Here is a 27,493-nt window from a genome sequence, read left to right on the forward strand (position 1 = left end):
GCCCCTGAAACACACATAACACACAGTGTTAGTAGCTTTCTGACACAGCTCTATCAGCAGTCATGTTTTGCCCCACATAGACCTGCTGAGCTGTTCTATCATTCTGACCTAGAAACAAGGGGCCTTGCCAAAGGGGAATATTGAAAATATATCATTGGATTGGATTGGCACATACAACTAATCTACAATGTTAATGTTACATTTGAAATGTAGAACACAACTATAAATATTTGGCAGTGAAATAATAAAAGACAACAATTAATGTCATTAATTAATAATTAATTAATTACCCCATAAGTCAGGTTTATGATGCTGTCACATTACAGCATCGTAGCATAACACTTTGCATCTTCAAAAAGTATCTTTTTATAACGCATCTTGGGTTCAAGCTGTGTTTATAAGCTGCACTACGTAATTTGCACTTAAATATAGAGCAACATATTGGAAAACAAATCTTTGTGTGACATACCGAAGCAAACCTCAACTCTGCCTTTGTTGATATAACTATCTGTTTTCATGTCTTTAATTAGTTGCTGCTTCTCAAAATAAATTACGAAATCTTATAGGAAAAATGATCAATGATTGATATTTGTGAGTATATATAAAAAATATACTGTGCAACATATTATAAATGTGAACACCATGTGGATAAATGGGGATTTGAAAAAAAAAGCACATGGTATTCGAAGGAAATTAATACTTCAGAATTATGTGTGACTAAAAGCCTGTGGAAAACACACACACGCACGCACGCGCACACACACACACACACACACACACACACACACACACACACACACACACACACTTTCTATGAGTGTGTTTCCTAGTGTACATTGTGTCATGGTAGAACCTCCTCTAAGGAAGGAGCATCTGTTCAACACCCCTACACACCACTAACACACACACACACACACACACACACACACACACACACACACACACACACACACACACACACACACACACACACACACACACACACACACACACACACACACACACACACACACACACACACGTACAAGTAGCTGGCTTTCGTCACTTCTTCTTTTTGTTTCCTGGCTGACCAGCTGCTCGGACCCTAACCCTCCCCTCTTTCTCGTGTTCTCCTCAACCCACTCCAGTTCTCTCCTCTCCTCACTGCAGTTGTGTGTGTTTTTGGGTGAGCGATGTGTTGTTCCGTGGGTTTCGCCCGGTCTCTGGGCCTGGCCCTGCTGCCTCTGGCCCTCTGCTGTATCGTGGCCAACCTGCTGCTTCTGTTTCCCATGGGAGAAATCACCTACATCCAGCAGGACCGCCTGGCCAGCTACATCTGGTACTTTGGTGGACTAGGAGGAGGGGGAGCACTGGTGAGCAAACAACTGCCTTTATGTTCTTATATGATGATGAGTATTTGTTATATGTTTTGGTATAGTCAGATTTTTTTTGATAGAAACGTTTTCAGTTTGGGTCAGATCATCTGGCTTCTTTAGGTCAAAGTTAGTTGTCTGAGTTGTTGGGCGTGTGCTCACTAAACACCAGGTGCCGGTCATGCAGCAGTGACTCATTTTGAAGAAAGATAACCACATAGTAAGGTCCCATTACTTTACTTAAATTAAATGGAGAGCATGGTAATCCTTTCTTTAAAAGCTATACTTTAGTATCATGGGATATACTTTAACAGCATGAGGTCCAAATTTACTTTTTAAATTTGATTTACATGAAGGTGTCTCTACCCACTGCAAAAACGGTTTATCTATTCTTTTTTTTTTAATGCTAATCAATAATAGAAAGTACATTGTTTTCTTGGTCTGAGTCAAGATATTTGACCAAACACTGATTTATCTTCTCAAACTTGAAATATCATGGCTTTTTTCTTCTGTATACATACGTGCAACATTTGTTTTATTCTTTATAAATACAATTAAAAACCTTGACTTTGACTTTACCATAATGAATACAGAGAAGTTGAAATTTTTCATTTTGATGCAACACGGCAGCATCTTTCCAAATAAGTAATCTGAAGGGATTATTTTGCCGGGTAGAAGAGGTTTAACAATATGGAGCAAGTTTTAACAAAGTTCAACTGGTACCACGTGGTTAAACTCATCACTGTTGGTTGCACTGGAAAGAGAAATTAACTGAAACTAATAAGTGACTAAGTAACTGTTTTTATTGCATTAAAACTAAAAAGAAATAACAGTATTTCAGCCATGTGACGCTAGAGCTCAGCACCGAAAGTACTTTTAAAAAAAGCATCAAAATAAAGCAGCATTCACTGAAAACTAACACTGCTACATGTAGATACATTGTACACATACATTGGAATTAGACTGAAGCCTTACTTACTTTACATGCATAATGCTTTTTGTTGCAAGCTACATTCATCTGTATGCAGGGTAGGCTTTTCACTCATAGAAACACGATTTTTAGGCATTTTTTTTAAACAAATGTAAATGATTTCCCCTTCAACCACTCAGTCTGAGTGTGCCTGCAGTTGCTCATTGAGAACAATGAAGTGTTGTGGGAATTCACAGTTAATCCGTCTGCTACATGCTGCTGATCTGATGGGTTTATGCTCCGACTGAACTGAAAGGAGCTGTTCTTAATTAGTTAAAAAAAAAAGACAGTCTCTCCTCTGTCCTACCTTAAACCAGATTAACCTCGCTCACCAGACTAGCACTTGTTTTGGGTATATACAGCTTCACTCTGTAAAATATTGTGATTTTTTTTGGTGGTTTGTAAGAAAAAAGAGAGAGCTGATAAACAGTGTTGCACCTAACTGTGATAGATACCATATCTAAACACCAAACAACTCTAAAAAGAAAGTAGAATGTAAAAAATAAACTATACGTGACCAAGCATGTGTCCTCTACAATACCATATTCAACTTTCTGATGCAGAAGAGGGACAATTTAGTCCTTCTCACTTTAAAACAATTACACTGTACTTTAGTTTGTGCATGTTCTTTTTGCATATGTTATTAGAAAATAGTATTTCTGCAAGCACTTTTTCCATGCTGTTTTCATTGTTTTCCTCTTTGGGCTTTTCCTTTCTTCTTGGAAAAGACAGAACATGTAAAAGTCAAAGAGCAAACTGAAACCCTCTGAGAGAAATCTATCTTTAGCTTCCTCCCTTCCTCCCTTCTTTTTCCTTGTTTCTCCCTCTTCCTTTCTCACTGTGTGCACTTCCCTCTGTATGTTCAGTATCTCTCTTTGGCCCTTTTCAAAGATAATGTTGTATAGGGACATCCAGGATGTGTATGTGACGATGCTCATGATCTCTGAGGCCTTGGGAACTTCCGCCCCCTCAGTTGGGACGTGATTTAAAGACCGTGACCGCTGAGAGAGAGACAACAGCACAGGAAAGAGGAGGAAAGGAAAAAGGGAGGGAGGGAAAGTAAAAGAAAACAACCCTGAAACAAACACACAACACATTTATGTAAAGGTCCCATGTCATGGCCATTTCAAATGATTATAATTCCATTGTTGAGGTCTACTAAAATAGATTTATATTGTGCAATTTTCCAAACTCACATTGTTTTCTCATACAGCATCTCTGTATAGTATAGTGGTGTAGTGGGGATTTTTTTACTGGGTGGACGGGGCGGGGGTGGACGGGGAGACACTATGGACGCGCTCGTGAACTGTCAACAGGGCGGGGGGGGGTTAAGTTATGTTGCTTGTAAAGCTGTATCCAAAAACAACACCAACACGTTTGCTACAGTATGTGCTGTGTAAATATATTTGAATTTGTAATTGTTTTGGTTTAGGATCTATATTGATCTGGCTTTTATTGATAGGAAATGCTTCAAGTAAATGCAAAGAATAGCAGGTTTAATAAGACTGAAAGATGAGTAGCTAACATAGCTTTAGCATCTATATATTTATTCCTACTGTACTACTTTCCTATCTTAAACATATCAATGTATATAATATCCTTTAAAGACTTAAATTAAATACATAATAAATGCTGCTGTTCATAAATGTCTCTCTGTTTTCAGATGCTGTTTCCTGCTGTGGTATTTATCACTCTGGGGAAATGTAACTGCTGCTGGAATGAGAGTTTAATGGTAAACGACTTACCACACTATCAATAACACTCAAAATCAAGCCAAAACATTTGATGTTCATTAATTCTACACACATACCAATATTATCAGATGTTTTCCCCTTTTCTTAAATCGAAATATGAAGATTGTTTGTCTTTCACCCCTTGTGTCTCTTCATAGTGTTCCCCTTTTACTGCTGTTACTTTCTCAGTAAACTGCACAGTTGTCATTAAGCCAGCCCACACTGTCGCTTTATTAGGTGGAATGCTAATGCTAATCCAGCAGTGATATTCAACAAGGGTCCCATTGTTTGTCAACATTCAACAAAGTAAGCTTGGCTCCCGCCACTCAAGCCACAGGCACAGCTGTGTGTGTGTGTCACAGTGGCCTCTGTATCTGACCTATGAAACAGCTAAATGAAACAGTTTACATTTAAACAGACAGGCAGGCACACATAAATTGACAAGGGCATCTAAACACATTCACTTTTTAAATCACTGTGTGTGTCTGTGTTCTCACAGATGTGCGGTTCAGTGTTGGCAGCTGTTGTCGGTCTGGTGGGGTCTGGCTACTGTTTCGTCATGTCAGGGTTCGCCTTGGTGCAGGGTCCACAGTGCTTCACCTCGCTTGGATGGTCGTACCCCTTTGCAGACCAGAGCGGCAGGTAGGGAGATACTGCATTGTTTGTGGTGGCATGGGTCTCTTTATTCATTTACTTTTTAAAAAGTAAAAAGAATTGTGAAAAATCTCTATAAAAAATGTCATTGCTTGTGCTCCTCACATTTTAGGGCATTGTTGATTAAAACAAAAATGGACAAATGATAATTCATTATAAGTATTGTCGATTAATCACAAGTCAATCATTTTAGCTCTAATTTGTTTCTAAAGAGTATACATACTGTTGTTGACGCTCTCTTCAATGTTATCTCAAATAAAATGAACCTCAATTATAAAGGTCATTAATACATTTAAACATACTGTATCTAGGTTAACCCAAGTTCAACACATGTGTGTAAGAACATCAACTGCACCAAACCATACAGTAGCAACAACACTTTAACAGAGCTGCTATAATGCTGTGTTTTTAGTTTAGTTAATGGCCAGGGTACTTCTGTGATATTGGAATACAAGGTGCCCTTATATAGAAACACTGGACTTTGCCTCCGCCAGTTTTTATTTTTGCATTCATTAAAAACATTGGAATGTGGCATCGCTTATTTGATGATCAGTGTGTTCTGAGAGACAATTCTTCCCCTTGGTATTTCTGCACTCGAAAACGGGTTTTTTGACAGGTAGGTTCACTTGATATAAAATATAAAACAAAAAATCTCCATATAAAACAAAAGATCTTTAAGGACACTGTAATAAAATATAGTTAGATGGCAAGAAAATAAAGCTGTAATTTACAGCGAAATAGAATGCAGTGAATTATAGAATATGAAATAAGAATATGTGCAGTAAGCAGTATGTGAGTATTGTGTGCATCAATGTAATGCATATATAGTCTGCGTTGTGGCTTCGGTAAAGTGTCAGTGTCAACCGGGCCTTGTTTAAGAGGCCATTAGCGGAGGGGAAGGAACTGTTCAGGTGGCGAGAGGTTTTGTTCCCGATGGAGCGCAGCCTCCTGCCAGAGGGGAGGGGGGTGGACAGTTTATGTCCAGGGTGGGAGGGGTCGGCCACTATCTTCCCTGCCCGCCTCAGGCTTCTGGAGGCCTGCAGGTCGTGGAGGGATGGCAGATTACAGCCGATCACCTTCTCTGCAGTGCGGATGACTCGCTGCAGCCTGCCCTTATCCTTGGCTGTGGCTGCGGCGTACCAGATGGTGATGGAGGAGGTGAGGATGGACTCGATGATGGAGGTGTAGAAGTTCACCATCATTGTCTTTGGCAGGTTGAATTTCTTCAGCTGCCTCAGGAAGAACATCCTCTGCTGGGCTTTTTTGATGAGGTCATTTGAGGTCCTGGGCGATGATGGTGCCCAGGAAGCGGAAAGACTCCACAGCAGTTACTGGGGAGTCACACAGAATGATGGGGGCGGGTGGGGCTGCGTTCTTCCTAAAGTCCACAACCATCTCCACTGTCTTGAGAGAATGTAGTGGTACACACAACATTTAGAAAAAATGCAGCTGCCTTCTGTGTTTGATTGTCTACGGATCTCTCTATCTGTGTCCCAGGTATCTCTTACAACCAGAGACGTGGTCACTGTGCCTTCAGCCAGTTCACATCGTAGAGTGGAACGTGACTCTGCTGTTCGTGTTGATGGGCCTGGCTGTGCTGGAGTTCATCATCTGTCTCTGTCAGCTGGGAAACGGTCTAGTCAATGCCGTCTGCAGACCCTGTTGCTACAAGCAGGAGTATAGTCTTAATGCTTAAATCAACAGACACATATACACATGTAAGTAGGCTCTGCTGCTGAGACATAAGTGCACACATAAACAAATCATACACTCTATTGTATAAACACATACAGGACATCAATGGACACAAATGGACACGGCATTGTCTAGACACTGCCTCATTGCCAAACATAAGTGTATGTGTGTGAGTACAACTAGGGCTCACACACACACACACACACACACACACACACACACACACACACACACACACACACACACACACACACACACACACACACACACACACACACACACACACACACACACACACACACACACACACACACACACACACACACACACACACACACACACACACACACACACACACACACACACACACACACACACACACACACACACACACACACACACACACACACACACACACACACACACACACACACACACACACGATATTATGGAAACTGGACACCGTCAATGGAATCACTATGTTATAACCTTTAATTTGCCCTGCTTATTGGCACAACTCACTATGCAGTCATTGATAATTATGGTCCTCTGGTGCAGCCAGAAAACACGTTTTAAGACAGGTTGTATTAATATACTCTATAGAAACGTAGAGGATACAATTAACTTTCTAGAAAGAAGACATAGCAGAACAACATGTACAAATAATGGAGACAAAGTAAATCAGCGTTGGAAAACATAATGGGAGATTTCACTGAAGTAAGTATTGGTGTGTGTGAAGCTTTCATTTTGTTTTTTTAAAGAAGGCAAAGAACTGTCTTTACACTCAACATACAACTGTTTCATTAGCTTATTTCAAGAAATGTATGTTCAGTGTCAACTTCGATTGCTTTCTTAATTATCCTTATTTAATGTATTTTATACATTTATAAAACCCAACAACTACACTACTGTTGTTTTGCATGAACAGGTGATACTACAATTGAAGTTATCACTCTATTCTTAAGATGGCCACCATCTTTGTTTCATGATGTTGGACATGACACAAGATGAGCTCTTGTGTCATTGTTGGGTTGTTCTTGCAAGAAGAGATGCACATTATTTAGTTGTTTATCAGCATGATTCATTTGATGCTTCAGTAAGTGTCTTTTCTGTCCTGTTTGATTCTGTGTTGGATAATTTAGAGAGAATGAGAAGATGTTTATTTGTGTGTTTGTACATTTGTTTTTATTTTCAGAGCATTTTGTTGTAAATTGTTTACGTCTTTCAGACGCTAGACCAGTGTTAACACACATTTTATATATATTTTAGTGACATATTTTTATAATGTATGTTTGTTTGTGCTACCTTGAATAAAAAATTTGCTATTTCCATTTGAAGTTTCGAGTAAGTCATTAAGCTGACCTCTGTTAACAAAAACAGGTTGAATTGTGTGTGTGTGTGTGTGTGTGTGTGTGTGTGTGTGTGTGTGTGTGTGTGTGTGTGTGTGTGTGTGTGTGTGTGTGTGTGTGTGTGTGTGTGTGTGTGTGTGTGTGTGTGTGTGTGTGTGTGTGTGTGTGTGTGTGTGTGTGTGTGGATGTCTGTACTTTTTGGCAACAAAATATATTTACTTGGCAGTATTGTAGACTTTGAAACTTTGGCCTTCATCAGTTCTAAAACAAATGGACAAACACACTTGAAATGTCTTGAATAACATAATGATATCTCACATACATATTATTTTGTTGTATACAAATACATATCCCAATCAATGTGAATGCCTGCTTGAATCCCCTGCTGAACTGCTTTCAAACTTTAACATTTAATGAAATGTTTCCATCAACTTATCTGGCGTTCAATCAATGTAACTTTTGTTCCAACTTGTTCTTACAGAGGAGGAGGGTCTCTGACACAAATGTACTGTAAGTCCATGTGTGGTCAGTCATGGAGTTTCCAGAATTGCTGGGTATTGACCCACGTCAGGACTGAAAACTGAGTAAATGTGGCCTGAGACCCCAAGAGCCAAGCCCATTACAAAACGTATTTTTAGCAAATTAATCTGAATATTAACATAGTTGATGTTTGAAGAAAAAGTTCCATTTATTTTCATAGCATAAATGAATACAATTACTTAAAGGTGGGGTAGGTAAGTTTGAGAAACCGGCTCGAGGTACACTTGTTGTTACAGTATATTCCATGGAATGCTCTTAACATCCCGATAGCAATGAATATCTGAAGTGCTTTGACAAAAAAATCCATAAAAGAATGTCATCTGTGGAAGCCGTAGTACTGTAAAAAGCACGACCAATAATTTGAGCCGGTCCGGCTAAAATAACTGGATGGCCTACCTGCCTGTCAGCCTTCCATCTGTGCACAAACTTATCTCGTGCCCTCATTGGTCATGTGCGCATTCGTGTGTGTTGGAGGAGGGGCTCTGTAAGGAAGTGGCAGATTTTTTCCGGCTGTGTATTTTCAAATTCTAGCGCACTCTAGCTGGTTTCTCCAAAATGACCTACCCGACCTTCAAAGAAAAATACAAAATCAGAAACCAGTCTTCATAGCCGACTTCACTAAACTGACTTCAGAATCAGATGGAAGCCCTTCAAATGAGTGCTAAAGTCAAAAACGACTTAGTTTGGAAAATTAAGGTGTGTCTTCTTTTACCTATTCTATGTCACATTTGGACATCATCTTTGACCTGAGGCCCTTCATCATTGGCTTTTCATGACAACACTTGAATTGTAGCAACATTTCCAAAAGTACAGAAAAAGAAAGTCAGTGGTAGAAAATATGTTGAACCCAAGTGGATGTTGCATAAAAAAACTTTCTGTTCTTACACAAGTCACTATCTCTGTGACAGGTTGTTTCTGAATGTCAGTGACCCCCCTGCCCTGCTTGGCTGTTCCCAGCAGTCATCACATGGGGTATAAAGACACACAGAGGGGCAAAAGTCCCTCAGACAGACTGACAAACAGCTCTCAGTTGTCTGCACTGTTGTCATTATCATTATACTGTATTCCTCATCATTGAACAAAAAAATCTTCTGGCAGTTTTGAAGTGGACTTGTAATTGCTGAAGTGCCAGCGCTGCATCTTCAAAATGCATCGGTTGGGATTAAGGGGAGTGTTGCTGCTCTGTGTTGCAGCAGCATGTGTGTCTGGGATGAGGAGAGAGTACTTCCTTAGGATAGAGGAAGTTTCTTGGAACTACGCTCCAACTGGAATGAACATTATCCAAAACCGCACGCTGCAGGAGGATGAGTAAGTACATTCACAGTACACTGCCTTCTTTATGGTGGAGTCAGCCAGACAGCGCTAACTGATCCAAATAGGAAAAGCAAGAGTCCTCATTACTTAAAGAGATAATGTAATCTCCAATTTCTAAGTCCCTTAAATATCCATTACACCTCCATTACATTATATCACTTAAACTCCATGGATATTTAAGTGTTTCAATTTTTCCCACAAACAGTTTACCCCTTCGATGTATAAATATAAACTTAAGTAACTCTATTTCAGAAAAAGGTCTCAAACCACATTTTGATTATTTTGTTGACAATTGTTCACAATTCTGTTATTTGTTATACACTTTTTGTGCAAAAGGCATTTTACTTTACTTTTAACTTAAAAAAATTAAAATAAATCTGCCTGTTCAGGCTACTCTTGTTCTATATTTGAATTCTTTATTTGTCCTTCTAATATCTCTGGTCAACATGCTTTAAAACACAAACTGTACTCTCAAATCGACTAGATAGGATACATTCAGAAACAAAAATAGATCTAAATTGGTATGTAATTACTGAAGAATGTATCAGGTTCATGAAGCCCTCACAAAAATGAACACATTTTTTATGACACAACTTGAATAATCTCAGCAGAATGTTTCTGTCCAAAATATTGTCAAGTCCATTGAGAGTGTACAGATAAAAAAGGTATTTAGTACACACTGTTATCTGGAACATTTGAATATCACTGAGTCATAGTTAATGTTATTAGTGATGTGCTTTTCATCACAAATCAAATCTCCAATTTGAATGGCTTGATGAGCAGGTACACATATATATCTTTAAGCATCTACTTTAGTATTTTTGTGTTTTTTTCAGTTACTTTAGCCTATTACAGGTTTTTGAGATATTTGAACTGTTATCCATCATGTTCCCCATTCTCTCTCTCTGCAGAGAAGCCTCAGTATTTTTAAAAAAAGGCCCCCAGCGTATCGGCTCCACCTACAAGAAGGCCGTGTATAAGCAGTACACCGACTCCTCCTACAGGACAGAGGTGATAAAGCCAGACTGGCTGGGCTACCTTGGACCTCTGCTAATGTCCGAGGAGGGAGACACTGTCATCGTGCACCTGAAGAACATAGCAACAAGGCCTTACAGCATCCACCCACATGGACTGAACTACAGCAAGGGCAATGAGGGTGAGGAATGAATGAATTCATTAATAAGGCAGACCTCTTAAGCCCCACGGATCCGGTTCCGGGTCGAAATCCCGTCATTTGCCGGAAACAACGTCTAAGGAACCTTCATATTTAATAAACTATGAATATTTTATATCCATATAACGGGAAAAACTCATTTAACTGATTTTTTTCAAAAATAATTAAAAAAACACACACAATGCTAACACAGACCCTCTGAATTAGCCCTGAGCGAAAAATGCTAACCTATTACTAGTGATGGCGAGATGAAGCCTTATGAAGCTTTGAAGCTTTCCAGCCAATTGGTTCGCAAAAGGGTTCATCTCATGAGGCTTCATCATGGGCTTCATTTGAACACAAACCCCCTGCTGATCAAAGTTTGTAAAACAGGCAGACATCTCAACAGTGTGCTCTATCTCATACCGAGTGCCCAATGAGTAAAGACTTAGAATAACTCTAAGTTACGAACAATATATCATATTTTCATGTTAACAATATTGTTTTTATTCCAGTTGAATGATTGTGATTGGAAAGCCTAAGGAGGCTGGTAAACATTGCAAAGAGGGATTTGTATTCTTTAATAATATTCGTAAACTTAAACAATGTTGTAGCCTGAGAAAGGCTAAACCATATCAAAGACTACATTTATTAACTACATTATCTCATTTAGCTGTAGCTTTTATAAACAACAAAAAATAAGTATTGTTCAGTTGTTGAACCAGGGACCCTACGGTCGTGAGTCAACTGCTTTCCAGCTGAGCCACAGCACACATACTGAATCTCCCTGAAAACACTGTAACATATTTATTCCTGTATTTATTCCTGTTTTTATTCCTACATTTATTTATGCTTGTATCTATTTATACTTATGACATGTTCCGACCTCTATATAAGTGAGGTTCTGAGCTCCTTTAATTCCATCGTGTCACCAGCGGGCCCGGGTACAAGAGGGGTAATATGGTTCTTATTATGTCACCATGGGTATTATGAGCATTGTGGTTCAATGGTTCAACCTATCTGAATCGCTTCCTGAAGCAGTCACGTGGTATCGACAGGCAGCGAGGCTTCGTTTGTCATCAGTGACGTCACTGGCCCAAAACGATACAAGCCTCGATACAAGCTTCACAAAAAGCTTCGGGGATTACTCGACACACGCTCCGAAGCCTCGGCGCAATACGTAACATCACTACCTATTACTGCACCGAAAATCACTCCTAGTTCCCTTATTACTTATCCTAGCTGCACATCCAACACCTCGTTTATGATCGTAAAGACACAGAATCTAACGGTGCCCACCTCAACACTGAAAGATACAAACTTGCATGGGCGCGGGAAGGGGGGTGCTGAGGGCGCTGCAGCACCCCCTAGCGGTAGGCAGGGGGTGCGGAGCTCCCCTGTCTGAATTATTATTTGACGGTTATTGCTGCTCCCGCTGTGCATAATCTGTGTAATATGTAGCCAATAAATTCCACATTGTTGGTAAAATGATATTTTGGCCTGCCCCGAATGTTTTTTCTGTAGCCCCGGACAATTCTACCTCAATAATATAATACATTAACCGTGCTTTACGTGAACCTCATCAAGACACTAGAAAGGACGGCAGGACTGTCATTTCCCGTGTTCAGTGAATGCAACAGAGGCAAGGCACCAGACCAATCAGAGAGTTGGATGGAAATAAAAGTGTGCTTGTGTCATTCAAGCTCGCGGCTCTGTGTGTGTGCGGAAATAGCGCATTTAGTGTGTGTGAGAGAGGGGGAGAGAGAGAGAGAGGGACCGGTGCCAGCAGCAGGGACCGTGTTGTTAGCATCTAGTTAGCTAGCTGCACTAACGGACCTACGGAGCTGTTTGTTCCACAACAAGCTGGAGGAGAGCTCTCCTCTCAGACTGAGAGGCTCAGGTGAGCTAAAGGACTCTCTGAGTGTTTAGATAGTTAACTTTAGACTATGTTATCTCAGTGGGTCTCAAACGGTTTGGTCAAAAAATATTCAAAAGATTATTTCCGCGGCACACCTTCATATGATCATTATAGTTATAAAAAAAATAAGAGAATAAAGGAAAAACAATTATGAAATACTATATGGCAGTAAAACAAGAATACAGTTTGAAAGGGGAGTGATTTGTAAAATATCCATAAAGAAAAAGAACATCTGCTTACAGTTGTGTGTCATCTGGGTGTTGAGAGATGTATCCATAGATCTCTTAATGTTGCTCTCAAAGTGCAACAGATTGATGCTTTTAGCTTCAATATTTAAAAAAAATATTCCCGGGGGAGCATCCCCCCGGACCCCCCTAGAGGAGGTGAGGTCCGCTCCCCACTCGTAAAAAATACCACTTTACCCCTGCCTATATGCCGTGAGCTGATTATCGAGCCTTCATTGTAACAGTCGCGGGTTTACTGTGTGTTTGCTTGTGGGGAGTTTTTTTGTGCGTGCTCTATAGTGCCCGTAATAGTGTTCACTGGAGTCCAGCACCTCAGCACCCCCACTCAAAATACCTTCCCGCGCCTCTGCAAACTTGCGACGTTATCAACAAAAACGTACATCAAAACATGTGGCGCTAGGTAGCCTAAAACGCTAACATCGCTTACCTTGGTTTTGTCTGGTCCAAATTGGTCTTCAATGGCATTAAAACGATAAAAACGATGCTGTAGTTAATCCATAGGTTAATATCCAATGTGACTGTGTGTCCTTTGAAATGTTCTGATAATCTATAAGCAATAAAACTGCAATTCCGTTTTCAAATATCAGAGCAGGCCATTCCTACGCTCTGTAGAAAGATTGAATGCGTGAAGATGCCACCTTTCTTTTAACATGAGTGTGTGCGGGACGATTTCCCTTCGATTCTATTGGCTCTAACGGTCAGAAAGAGATGTCACATGTCAAAATCGAGCAAGGGGGGCCAGAGATAAGGAAAATCCACCCAAATGGCTCCAGAAGAGGTTTTTTTTTGCTAAATCTGTCTAAAAAGGTCAAATATCACTTGTCTTGCATCAATCTTGATACAGGGTGTAAGGGAAACTTCTGTGTAGCAATGCAGTGGGAGTCACCGACTCATGAAGGAGACATGGGAAGAGCAGGAGCTTTGATGTCAAACACTGATGGTTTATTATAGGAGCTTCGGGCGGAGGATTCACATCACAAGTCACAGCAGTCACGGTCTGACTGCACGGGAGAGTTGATGCGTCAATTCTGAAGAACTCTACCCCAGACCCATGTATTTAGCTAGTTCAGAGAGAATAATCAACATGCTGCATAACAAGATAGAATCATAACACCTCTATCAGCTGACGCCAACAGGCAGGAACAGGGAGACAGAACACTGAAAGCACAGCAGCCAAGGTTACAGGTGTGTGTGCTCAGTCAGGACAGTTTGAACTGATACACTGGGTCAAAGTTATGGGCCTTGGAAAATATTTTCCCAACAGTTCCTCTCTTTTTATCAATTTTGATAATCTAAAAACCTTAGTCTAATAATATTTTGTTCAATACTTAAATCAATGGGAATCTTCAGATTTGAGTGTGGACTTACACAACATCAATTACATCAATAACACATTAAGAACAGCATAATAAGATTGAAACATTCAATCACAATGATTGATACAGCCAATCATAATAGAAAAATCCTCTCTCATGAGTGTTTGGATCATCTTTTGTCAAAAGCATAATAATGAACACATATAAAACACAGGTGCATCCAGACCCGGTGAGGACACTATCTATACTGACTCAGCAATCACTGTAAGTTACATTCTTGTTTAAATAGACTTCTCTGTTTCATTTATTCTACTCTGTAGTTATTGTAGCTAAAACGGCGATTTCTGAGAGATTTTAAATCTCAGATCTGCTCAACTCAACCTGTAACACAGGTCTCAGTGGGTCACGCGCCTCAACCCTGCATTACAATAGGCAGGAACACTGCTGTCGCCCACCAGCTGAAGAGAGTTAACTAATTAGAGGGGCGTGCCCCCACAGCTGTGAGAACTCAGCAATCAGCTGTGAGAACTCAGCAATCAGGTGTCCATCTTAGGTGGCTCTTTCCTGGAGCGTCAGCCAGACGAAGACTGACAAAGACATTGGAGTCCTGTTGGAGTCACGAGGGAGGCAAAGAGGAGGCAAATCCTACTTTGATTGAGCTAAGTATCGCTGGTGTTTTATTTTGTTTTATTCAATTCTCTTTGGTTCTCTAGTCCCTCATGCTATAATCATGTGTATTTTCTCCATTCCTGTTCATGTGTCCTCTCGCAATTATCACTGGCCCAGTGTATCTCCTAATCGATTTAACCGGCCTGCTCTTGTCTATCCCACATGCTCCACTGAGATCCAACATCTTGTTTCAGGGGGCCTGTGGAACTGCCAGTCAGCTGTTCCTAAGGCTGACTTCCTCTCTGGCTACGCTTCCCTGCAGTCTCTGGATTTCCTTGCTCTCACGGAGACCTGGATTACTCCATCCAACACATCCACCCCAGCAGCTCTCTCCACAGCATATTCCTTCTCCCATACACCCAGACCCTCTGGCAGAGGAGGTGGCACTGGTCTCCTGCTCTCTCCCAACTGGAGCTTTTCCCTCTTCAAGCTACCTAACTTCACTCCTTCCACCTTTGAATTCCATGCCGTCACAGTAACCCATCCTATACAATTAACCATTGTTGTTCTCTACCGTCCACCAGGCGCCTTGGGGGACTTCTTGGAGGAATTAGATAATCTCCTCTCACACATCCCTGAAACTGGCCCTCCCGCTGTACTTCTCGGAGACTTCAACCTCCAGACAGGGAAGATAGACGAACTAACATCTCTGTTAACCGCCTTTGCTTTCTCACTGCCTCCATCCCCACTAACTCATAACGCTGGCAATGTCCTTGATCTCATATTCTCAAGGAACTGCACTACTTCTAACCTCTCTGTAAACCCGCTCCACACATCCGATCACTTCTTCATTTCATTCTCTCTACCCCTTTCCAAACATAACAACCTAATCTCTTCTAATTCTGCACCTGTCCGCCGCAACCTTCGTTCCCTCTCCCCCTCTCCCCCTCTCCCCCTCTACCTTTGCCTCATCGGTGCTCTCAGCCCTCCCTTCCTCTGATTTGTTCCAACTCCTGCCTCCAAACTCTGCTGCAGAAACTCTCCTCTCTACTCTCTCATCCTCTCTGGACTCTCTCTGTACTCTCACATCTCGGCCGGCTTGTCAGTCCCCTCCTGCTCCCTGGCTAAATGACGCACTGCGTGCTAATAGAACCATCCTTCGGGCAGCAGAGCGGAAATGGTGGAAATCCAAACACCATGACGACCTCCTAACCTATCAGGCTCTCCTCTCCTCTTTTTCTGCTTCGATCTCTCAGGCAAAAAGCACTTTATTTCAAGATAAGATCCAATCTTCCTATTCCAATCCCCCAAAAATATTTTCTATCTTCTCCACCCTCTTGGACTCCCCCAAAGCCCCTTCCCCCTCCTCCCTTCTGTCAAGCGACTTTGTTAACCACTTTGAAAAAAAGGTTGATGATATTCGCTCTTCTTTTTCTGACTCACCTTTACTCACCACTGGGTCACCAGAACCTCCTTTCACCCACACACTGACCTCCTTCTCGACCCCCCCCTATAAGTGAGGTTCTTACCCTCATTACCTCTGCCCGTCCTACCACCTGTCCTCTGGACCCTATCCCTTCAAACCTCCTTCAAACTATCGCTCCTGATATTCTACCGTTTCTCACCCATTTCATCAACACTTCTCTAACTTCTGGTCACTTTCCAAACAGTCTCAAGGAGGCAAGAGTAAACCCTCTCCTAAAGAAACCCACTCTCAACCCGTCTGATGTTATAAACTACAGGCCTGTCTCTCTCCTCCCGTTCCTGTCTAAAACACTTGAACGCGCTGTCTTTAAACAACTCTCCTGTTATCTCCATCAGAACAACCTTCTGGATCCGCACCAGTCTGGTTTCAAGGCAGGTCACTCAACAGAAACTGCCCTCCTTGCTGTCACTGAGGAACAGCACACTGCTAAAGCAGCCTCCCTCTCCTCTGTCATCATCCTTCTGGACCTGTCTGCTGCATTCGACACGGTGAACCATCAGATCCTCCTTCGCACTCTCCAAGAACTTGGAGTTTCAGGCACTGCACTTTCCCTCCTCACCTCATACCTCAAAGACCGCACCTACAGGGTTACTTGGAGAGGGTCCGAGTCCGACCCTTGTCAATTAACTACAGGGGTCCCTCAGGGCTCTGTTCTTGGTCCCCTCCTCTTCTCCTTGTACACAAACTCGCTCGGGTTTGTCATTAGCCCGCATGGTTTTTCATATCACTGCTACGCTGACGACGCCCAACTAATTCTGTCCTTTCCCCGCTCAGAGACCCAGGTCCTCGCACGCATCTCTGCTTGTCTAGCTGACATCTCTCAGTGGATGTCTGCTCATCACCTCAAGCTCAACCTTGACAAGACTGAACTGCTTTTCCTTCCGGGAAAAGATTGTCCCACTCTTGACCTAACAATCCACATCGGCACCTCTGTTGTTTCCCCGACTCAGACTGCAATGAATCTGGGTGTGATCCTAGATAACAAACTGTCCTTCACTGCAAACATTGCTGCTACAACCCGCTGCTGCAGATACACGCTTTACAACATCAGGAGGATACTTCCCCAGCTGACCCAGAAATTAGCGCAGGTTCTGGTCCAGGCTCTCGTCATCTCACGCCTAGACTACTGCAACTCCCTCCTGGCTGGTCTACCTGCATGTGCCATCCGACCTCTGCAGTTCATCCAGAATGCAGCGGGTCGTCTGGTCTTCAACCTTCCAAAGTTTTCCCACACCACGCCGCTCCTCCGCTCCCTTCACTGGCTTCCAGTAACTTTTAGAATCCACTTCAAGACACTGGTACTTGCGTACCATGCTGCGAATGTATCTGGCCCTTCCTACATCCAGGACATGGTTAAACCGTACACCCCAGCATGTGCACTCCGCTCTGCATCAGCCAAACAGCTCGCTGCACCCGCACTGCGAGGGGGACCCAAGTTCCCATCAGCAAAAACACGTGGGTTTGCTATCCTGGCTCCAAAATGGTGGAATGAGCTCCCCATTGAAATCAGGACAGCAGAAAGCTTACACATCTTCCAGCGCAGACTGAAAACTCATCTCTTTTGACTCCACTTCGAGCGATTGAATTACTAACAAAGCACTTATATACTAATAAAGGGCTGGCTTATCTAAAGCCAGATGAGTAGCACTTGAAATGTTTGGCTCTATGAAACCTGATGTACTTATATGATTCTGTTTTCTTCAAGGTTGTATCTTCCTGTTCGAATGCACTTATTGTAAGTCGCTTTGGATAAAAGCGTAGTCTAAATGCAATGTAATGTAACAGGTGCACAATAGCAAAAATATTTGTTTTAAACTAATGTCTTTTATCATTTAACCATTAGTTAGTCTAATTTATCAAACTATAAAATCAAAACCAGCTTGCAGCTTAAAGATTTACTTCAAGGTAATCACTAGTCAAAAGCATTTAAAACTTAGGATCATAAGAGATCCAGCTAAGGTATACAATTCACAGTTGTGATTTGATCAATCTGTAATCTGTAGAAGTGCAGTTTCCTCAATTTTTAGGATTACTTTTACGTTTACTTAATTACGCTTTAGTCAAGAGTAAGGCACTTAGTCAAATCAATACATTCATTTTAGTCAAGTACATTGTTCAAAATCTGAAAAGCAAAAAGTTAGGCAAATATTCAAAGACTTTTGTAAAAACCTGGAAAGGAAGGATTAAACATTCTTAAAACTTGAATTATTACATTTGTAAATGCTACCACTGATCTGTACCAAATTAAGTCTATCAATTATTCCTATTAGCCATACTTACCTGACCATCTACTTATGGTACTTGGAAAGGGTTCTTCTGTGTTTATCTAATGTTGAATATAGAATATCAATTTCTTTAAATTATACTTCTCTAATTTGAGGATCAAATATGCTACATAATTGTTATATGAAATATTATAAATATTTGTTTTGGGCCAAAACTGAAATTAAGCCAGTACTTGAAACATCATTGTAGGTCTGTCTGTGCATGGATAATACATTGAAGAGTAGTGTTGTTAAGCCTGATTGCTGGACGATTAAGGATATTAACATTATCTGTGATAATAGTAGAAATAATTTATTATTCAATACCTTGTAATCTGAAAATATTAATTAATTAATTTTGTTTAGTGCGAAAGTGTAATCTGATCCGACAAAAATATATTAATCACCACTATTCAACACATGTCTGGTCATTGGAAATATAAAAATAATCATTAATTGTACATCTGTAAACATCCAAGGTATAAAATCAATTCAAAGTTCATCTTTGTAGGAGAGCAGGAAGAACATGTCCGTCAGTCTTTCTGACTCGTTCTCCTCCTCTCTTTATGACAACGAGTGTCTGGTGTGTAAAGGCATCCTGATACTGTAGATTAGCACTGAGGTGCTGATTGGCTCAAACTCTTCTTCATCAGAGCGCCATATTTCAACCCCCCCAATTGCTCTGCTTTTGTGTGGCTCATTCAGTGAGCACTGAAGTTGATCCCCCCAGTGAAATGGAGGCTCATCTGCCTGCATTCCTTCTGCTATCTGCTTGAGAGCAGTGCAACTGCGTATTCCTAGTGGCGCATCCAGGTGTCCCCCCCTCCCCCCCGTGATGGGAGAGGTTAGGAAGACATCAAACTCTTTCAAGAAACAAGGAACCTTGTATTATAGAAGCCTCTGAAGCCCTCGCTCGTCATGCAGGGTTGTCTGCTTGAGCCCACCGAGCAGAAAGATGAAGAAGCATCCCATCTCCTCAGAAAGTTGAAGAGAATCCTCATCTCGAACAACCTCATGCTTCCTTGCCCGTGGCTGGGGGTGCTCTCTGCAGCCGGAGAGTGTGACCCTCTCTCTCTGACCCTTGGCCTTGAGAGCTGTCCTAGTTATTGGGTTAACACCTGATAGGGATGTTTTCCTGAGTGCATACAACTCAAAGTAATGGATTAGCACATTATCATTTTATGACAAAAATAGGATAGGCCCCTCAGAATTATTTGGGAGCCTTCCTGACACATGCACATGCATAAATTGAACACATTATTATATGTTGTACTTTGGATTCCTAAAGCTTTTAGTCTACTAACCCATCATCCAAGGTTAGTTTTCACATCCAACTCACAGGTTTATCATTACTTTGAGAAAAAAGATTATTAATTTAACCCTTTTAGAAGGGAAGATATCGTCATTTGTTCTGGGAATGTCATTTTCGAGCCTGAAACCTGAAAAACAGGCTTGGGGATTAAGAGGTACAGAAAGATAGATATGTGACCTTGTGAGCTTGTTTCTGTCTCTTCAGGCGCTCTTTACCCCGATGGTACTGGTCCAGAGCTAAAGCGTGACGACTCAGTGGCTCCGGGTTCCATAGTAACGTATGAGTGGACCCTCCCAGAGACCCACAGTCCAACACCAGAGGACAGCAATTGCCTGACCAAATTCTACCACTCCCATGTCAGCCCACCAAAAGACATCAACGCAGGGCTGATAGGACCCCTTATCGTCTGTAAGAGAGGTACAGGAACATTTTAACTTTATGGTATCTAGTGGTAAAGCTAAGTACATTTACTGCTGCTTAAGTACTATTTTCAGGTATTTTTATTTTTATTTCCCCCTTTTTATTGTCCCCTCTATAGCCATCCAATTTTTTAGGGCCTTTTGTGAACTTTCCCCTTCAGTACATTAATGCATATTGTACCTAAATGTCCTTTTCTCTGTAGGAACTCTGGACTTACATGGAGAAAACTCAAGCGACTATCTGTACGCTTTGCTGTTCATGGTGGCAGATGAGAACTTCAGCTGGTACCTTGATGAAAACATCAGGACGCACATTACAAGTCCTGCCAAGGACCTGAAAAATGACGAAGATTTTATTGAGAGCAACAAAATGCATGGTGAGGGTGAACATCCTAGTCTACATACAAATACCCATACCCTTCCATTGAATGCATTGCAGGTCTCTCTTGAAAAAAAGATCTATGATCTCAATGGGACCAATCTGGTTAAATAAAGGTTTGAAATTAAATTAAATGAATACCTTTAACTCGGAGTGTGGATTACAGGTATAAACGGTTTTCTGTACGGTAACCTGCCTGGACTGACCATGTGCCAAGGCAACAAGATCCACTGGCATTTGATTGGCTTAGGCAATGAGGTAAATATTGAATACTTTTTATAGGTCTTCCGGTTGCTGTTGCTCAAATTAAATGCTTTTTAAATGTTTAAAAACTATTCAAGGATGCAAGTCACTTTGACGTAATGTCTTGGTGATAAGCATCTGGTCTGAACCCAGTTTAAATGTAATTTATCTCCAACAGGTGGACATGCATTCGGTTCATTTCCATGGCCAGATCCTGACTGTGCAGAACCACCACACAGACACAATCAGTCTTTTCCCCGCCTCCAGCACCACAGCTGAGATGGTAGCTGACAACCCCGGACACTGGCTGCTGGCTTGCGGCGTCAATGACCATTTGACAGGTGAGCTAACTTCCCCATTCTTATTTTGATTCAAGCAGGATAATCTTCCCACAAATGTATAACTGTGCAGTATTTTCTTTTGTTGTTTTGTTCAGCTGGAATGCAGGCTATATTTGAGATCAAGAAGTGTTTCCCCAACGTCCATAAACCCCAGCCACACGGTGAACTCAGACCCTTCTTCATTGCTGCTGAAGAAGACATCTGGGATTACGCTCCCATCCCACCAACTGATGGGTTGGTTACTGTACACCCACGCACCCACGCACGTGCGCGCACACACACACACACACCTACCTACCTACCTACCTACCTACCTACCTACCTACAAACAAACACAATTTCACAAAAATGTCCATGCTGGTTCTTGATGTATAGAGTCATCAGTTAATCACTTGTACTGTGTCACTGTGTGTGTCTGGCTGTGTAGTGAAGCAGAGCAGTTTGTAACAAGAGGTCGAAACCGTATTGGAAGCCGCTATAAGAAGGTCCGCTATGTGGAATACACTGACAACACCTTCACAACAAAGATGCTACGCAGCCCAGAGGAGCAACACCTTGGAATAATGGGTAATCCTTGGAATGCTGGGGTTTTATAGATGTTTCAAATATTAGGTATTTTATGCAACCAATTAGCTAGTAGGTAATGCTAGCCAATCACCTATTACTGTATTCTACAGTTTACTGTTGTTGTTGTTGTCTATTGATGTATTGAATGTAGTGACATTTCATATAATTTTTGTACCAAACGAAATGTTGGGTACAACAATTCTCTTCTCTTCTGACCTTTAAGCATTGTCATTAAAGGCATTGATCATTTTAGTCCTTGTTCATATTTTGGACCTCCTTCTTTGCTGTCCTGTAATCCATTACATGACAGGACTAGGGTTCAATGCAAAACTTTGAAAAATATTTTAGAAAGATCTTGTTACCACAATGAGATATCTCCATAAAAAATTAAACCTAATGCTCCTACATTTCTAACATGTGTGATTGTATCCATCCATGTCTGCAGGTCCAGTGCTGAGAGCTGAAGAGAAGGACACTATCAAGGTGGTGTTTAAGAACAAAGCCAGCCGGCCTTACAGCATACAGCCACATGGTGTTCAGTACAGTATAGAAGACAGTGGGACGCTCTATCACAATGAACTGGAAGGTAAATACAAGCACATATACACACACCTTTATCTGTGCACAAGACACAAAAATGAAATCCATTTGTCTTTCCTCCTAAACTTCTTCTCCTCAGAGTCCCATACAGCAAAGAAACTACGCGAGTTAAAGAGGGAACCAAGTGAGTAAAAAAACTTGAATTAACACGATACCAGCCTGAGGTTAGCGTGAATTATACTTATCACAAATTATAGACTGTTGAAAAGGAGTAAAAATACTGTGGTTGCAGTAACATTACCATGGGTTTTTGGACAAGGGCTTTGAAACCTTGAGTTTGTCATTTTGGTCATTTTGCTCTTTTCCTAAAATGAAACAAAGAGGGTGGCACTGAGTACAACCAAATGCCAAACAAGGCAATTTTATTCAGCAATTACAGTTTAATGTGATGCACATGAACACATTGTGAGTGGGTTTTCAGACAAAAAACGGACAAAACCTAAATTGTACAAAGCTTTAGCAGAGACATGTCAATAACAAGAAAGCCATGGTCTAAATCATATGCTGCTTTATTTTCTATTTTATTCTCGGAATCTATTTTTTTTAAATGAACAACTTGCTGTATTGAAAACCTTGTTAGTAATAAATCAAGTTTTCTCATAGGCTTTGCAATTCGACTTCTTCTTGCAACCACTGGAGTATCAGAAAGAATGCCAGCAGGGGGCTTCTTTTTTTTAAACAAGGAGGTGGCCCCTCTTACCCTTATCATAACTACTTTTCTCTATATAAATCTATTTAATCAGGAGTAGTGACGCCTCTGCCAGCTGCTCAAGTCAGACCCGGGACAATCTACACCTATGAGTGGACAGTACCAGTGGGTGCTGGTCCAGTGCAAGGGGAGGCTGACTGTCTGACCTATCTGTACTACTCTGGAGTGGACCCTGTTAAAGACACCCACTCTGGGTTGATGGGACCGCTCCTCATCTGTCGACCTGGGTCCCTGAAGAAAGGAGTCCAGGTGAGAAGCTTGCACAAAATAATTTGTTTGATTAGGTCACATCGTATTGTGTCTGTTATTCTCAGGTCTGACCGGACGTTTGCTGTGTTGTGACAAAAAAGCATTCTAGAAAAGGAGACTTCAAATCAAAATGACTTAAATGTAGCAATGAAACTATCATTTGACACCTTTCCTCTTTTTATTTCCCTCTTCTCCTCATGTAGAAGAACTATAACAAAGAGTTCCACCTCATGGCCACAACATTTGATGAGAACCTGAGCTGGTATCTGGACGAGAACAAGAGAACCGTACCTGGTCCTGTCACTGTTGACGACGCCTTTATAGAAAGCAACAAGATGCATGGTGTGTAGGAGACACACATTCACACACACTCACTCAACCTGTGACTTCTATATGCTTGGCCCCATTTGATGTTTGTTTTATCTCACATTTTTAGCCATCAATGGCTTTGTGTATAGAAACCTCCCAGGTCTGACCATGTGTAAGGGGGATAAAGTAACGTGGCATGTGTCAGGACTGGGTACAGAGACAGACGTCATCAGCCTTTACTTCCAGGGAAATCGCTTCATCTACCGCCAGAACCGACGGGACACCATCAGCGTCTTCCCTCACATCTCACACACTGTCACTATGGAGCCAGACAGCATGGGTATGTAGATCCCTCACACTGTACACAGGCACACACACTGTCATCCTACAGTATGCTTGTAAGAAAATTCAGGGACATTGTTACAACCTATAAGGTTTTAAAAAGCTCAACACGTGTCTGGTGTTGATATTAGGCATGGCCTGTGTGTGGTATATTACTTTACATATGATGTGTGTGTTTCAGGTCAGTTTGAAGTGGTGTCAGCTACAGTTAACCAATATCGTGCTGGAATGAGAGCTAACTACACGGTACAGAAGTGCAGCTTTTTGCAGCGTCAGGGTGAGATTATGCTCCACTCAAAAACCTACTACATCGCTGCCATGGAAGTGGACTGGAACTACTCTCCAAATCGTACCTGGGAGACTGAGATGTTTGGTGGACAGGACAGGTACAGAATCACCTACACCTGTACAGTATAACCAAAGTAAATCACAAATAATGGGTACAGAATATCAACAGAAAATTGTCTGTAACATTTGCATTCAACGATAGATGTGAATGGACACCATGCACTTCTCGTATATACATTTGTGCAGTTCTTGTTATATTTTAACAATATTCTACATATCTGAGCCTGTCTCTCTCTCACGCTGCAGCCCTGCTCCTGCCTTCCTGGACCAGCAGGGTGGGTTTATAGGCTCCAGCTACAAGAAGGTGGTCTACCTCAGGTTCACCAATAAAAAGTTCACTCAGCAGATGGAAAGAAATGCTGATATGGAACACCTCGGCATTTTGGGTAGGCTTTCAGTACATAAAAAATCAAAAACTGTGATTTATAAAAATACTTTCAAACATGCTATATTTTCCAGCGTGATTTTTCTTGAAATAACAACATTTTTCCTTCTTCCAGGTCCAATGATTCATGCCGATGTGGGAGACAAAGTTACGGTGGTTTTTAAAAACATGGCGTCCAGGCCTTATTCCATCCATGCCCATGGAGTCAAGACAGAAACCCCAGATGTCCATCTCACCCAACCAGGTAGAGATGTAAAATATCAGCTTAGAAAGAAACTGAACATTTTCAATGCAAGTGTTTATTTATATATTCATTTCATTATTTTTTTTGTTATAAAATTAGAGCGTGTACCGTGTGGCATTTATTTCTAAAAATATCATATTTGGCTGCAGTAATCTGTGTCTTTTCCTCATCCTAATTCTGGATTCTATAACTTGAAAAAATGTAATTCCCAGGCGAGACTCAGTCATACTACTGGTACGTTACGAAGAATTCAGGACCAACCCCAGAGCAGGAGCAGTGCACTGTGTCGGCATACTACTCCACTGCTGATGTTACCAAGGTAATCACACACACACGCACACACGCACACACACACACACGCACACGCACGCACGCACGCACACACACACACTTATTTTGTCTCACTGCCAACAGGACATGTACAGCGGTCTGATTGGTCCGTTGGTGATCTGTCGTCGTAGCTGGAGCAGGTGAGTGTCCCTGCAACTTCAAAAACAAATAATTTGAACTACCTAACCTAGGATATTCTTATTTATTTAATTGAGTTCATATAATGCACTTGTGTGGTTTAGTGGGGAGTATGTTATAGTGCTAGTGTTCACTTTTATAAACAATGTTCCCTTCTCCAGGAGCTTTGGTGTGCGGAAGGAAGTGGAAGAGTTTGCGCTTCTTTTCCTGATTTTTGATGAGAATGAAAGCTGGTAAGTGAAGACTAACCTAAAACCTTGTAGTCCTTTAGTAGCACACACATATAAATACAAAACTAGATCCATATTCATTGTATCTAGCGACGCAAAGGCTGTTTTGGATTCCCATTCTGAGGTAGTGTGTCTGAAACCTATTTCGCCTCTTTAATGGCATGGAATGGAATTTCAATTGTGTTATAAAAATAAAAACCAAACACTTTAGTCTATACACTATTTCACAGATAATCAAGATAGTCCGCAGTCCAACTGTCAGCATTTAAAATGGGCGTATATCATCAGTAGAAATAGTTCAACACTTTCTGCAGGATTAAATTGCCCTTTATAAAACACATCTCTTTCAAATGTTTGGCAATTTATCGTTGCTGTTGTTATTCCAGGTATCTGGACGAAAATATTCGGACACAAATCAGAAACCCTCGCCCAAACCTGAAGGATGATGAAACCTTCATAGAGAGCAACAAGATGCATTGTGAGACAAACATGTGCACAAAATAAATTGCATCATTTTGAAAGATTGGATATTTTTGTTTCATCATCTAATATAATGTGCATAATGTATTTTCAATAAATGTGTGTTTCTGTTTTCTGTGTGTACAGCCATTAATGGTTACATGTATGCAAATCTGAATGGTTTGAACATGGAGGTGGGTGATAAGGTGTACTGGTACCTGATGGGAATGGGCAACGATGTGGACATACACACTGCCCACTGGCATGGACACAGTGTGGAATATAAGGTATGCAAAAAAACACGAACATGCAATACACCTGCACAATCGCACATTTGACAAACTGGTAATCACAAATACCAACTCTTCTTTCTCCCCAGCTGGGTGGAGGCCCTCATCGTACTGATGTGTATGAGCTGTTTCCAGCCACCTTTCAGGTAAAACCACCAAAAAGCCAGATTCAGCTGATTCAATTGATCTTTTGAAACATTAAAAGTGCTTCTTGTTTTATTTGAACACCAATAAGTTAGGTGTAACTTCAGTGATCGGTGTAACCCCAGCAATTTCGTTCATCAGCTGTTTTATAGATACATCTTTAATCCTTTTAACAACGTAGTTATTTCCTTAACATATATGTTCTTAGAAGAGGTCAGAATAAAAGCAAATAGTGAAAAATTACAATAAAATAAAAAAAATACAAATAGAAAATAAATGTGAATGAAAAAATATGAATGCAGATGTACATGTGATTCATTTTTTGAATCACTTTTAAGAAAGATAAAGTACATGAGATGCTTGTAACTTGTGATTGATGGCTTATATCAAGCTTTAGCGAAGTGTTAGTTTGCCAATCTTTTTTATCTTTGGCTATCTTTTCCCTGTTCAGACAGTAAAGATGCATCCTCAGTATCCAGGTAACTGGCTGCTCCACTGTCACGTCACTGACCATATTAAAGGTGGCATGGAGGCGATGTATACTGTTACCGAGAAAGGTAAGGGAACATTTGGGAAGCAAGACACATTTGCACTGTGGAAAATAGTTATAGCATCAGGATACTGTACAAAGAAAACATGTTGGTTTGTCTTCAACAGCAAAGAAGACAGGACTATTTGGCTGAATATTTGAAAAAAAAGGATCAAGAAAGAAGACAGCAGGTCAAGCTAAAGTTTTATTCCAGAATCAAATTCAGTAATTTGGTCTTGGTCCATATTGTCTAAATGATTGTAAATGTCCAGAAAATAACACTAAACCTGTAAAACTACAATAAAAGAAAACATTTAAAAGTGTTATG

General features: G+C 41.1%; 2 protein-coding genes across 2 annotated transcripts; both read left to right on the top strand.

Annotated features, from left to right (window-relative positions):
* Positions 1-1,010: 1,010 nt before the first annotated feature.
* tm4sf18 (transmembrane 4 L six family member 18) lies at positions 1,011-7,735 on the top strand. The gene is made up of 4 exons (XM_079648577.1): positions 1,011-1,352; positions 3,986-4,054; positions 4,555-4,697; positions 6,207-7,735. Exons 1-4 carry the CDS (start codon positions 1,173-1,175, stop codon positions 6,403-6,405), a joined length of 591 nt encoding a protein of 196 aa, XP_079504703.1. The 5' UTR covers positions 1,011-1,172; the 3' UTR covers positions 6,406-7,735.
* A 1,548-nt stretch (positions 7,736-9,283) lies between these two features.
* cp (ceruloplasmin) lies at positions 9,284-27,488 on the top strand. The gene is made up of 24 exons (XM_079686001.1): positions 9,284-9,601; positions 10,519-10,763; positions 20,115-20,327; positions 20,533-20,706; positions 20,875-20,966; positions 21,130-21,292; positions 21,388-21,526; positions 21,720-21,859; positions 22,305-22,445; positions 22,539-22,583; positions 23,203-23,417; positions 23,621-23,759; positions 23,854-24,066; positions 24,250-24,454; positions 24,663-24,802; positions 24,917-25,045; positions 25,258-25,364; positions 25,460-25,515; positions 25,675-25,746; positions 26,130-26,221; positions 26,350-26,489; positions 26,582-26,638; positions 27,088-27,193; positions 27,294-27,488. The coding sequence occupies exons 1-24, from the start codon at positions 9,441-9,443 to the stop codon at positions 27,317-27,319; spliced, it is 3,210 nt and encodes a 1,069-aa protein (XP_079542127.1). The 5' UTR covers positions 9,284-9,440; the 3' UTR covers positions 27,320-27,488.
* The last annotated feature ends 5 nt before the right edge of the window (positions 27,489-27,493 follow it).

This window comes from Notothenia rossii, assembly GCF_949606895.1.
Source record: "Notothenia rossii genome assembly, chromosome: 1".
NCBI classification, from domain to species: domain Eukaryota; kingdom Metazoa; phylum Chordata; class Actinopteri; order Perciformes; family Nototheniidae; genus Notothenia; species Notothenia rossii.

Bases quoted from the DNA above. Each gene is read 5' to 3' on its own strand.
- tm4sf18 (XM_079648577.1), top strand. From the start codon at position 1,173: ATGTGTTGTTCCGTGGGTTTCGCCCGGTCTCTGGGCCTGGCCCTGCTG. The intron at 1,353-3,985 runs GTGAGCAAACAA...CTCTGTTTTCAG, and splicing joins TAGGAGGAGGGGGAGCACTG to ATGCTGTTTCCTGCTGTGGT. The intron at 4,055-4,554 runs GTAAACGACTTA...GTGTTCTCACAG, and splicing joins GCTGGAATGAGAGTTTAATG to ATGTGCGGTTCAGTGTTGGC.
- cp (XM_079686001.1), top strand. From the start codon at position 9,441: ATGCATCGGTTGGGATTAAGGGGAGTGTTGCTGCTCTGTGTTGCAGCA. The intron at 10,764-20,114 runs GTGAGGAATGAA...CTGTCTCTTCAG, and splicing joins CTACAGCAAGGGCAATGAGG to GCGCTCTTTACCCCGATGGT. The intron at 25,747-26,129 runs GTAAGTGAAGAC...TTGTTATTCCAG, and splicing joins TTTGATGAGAATGAAAGCTG to GTATCTGGACGAAAATATTC.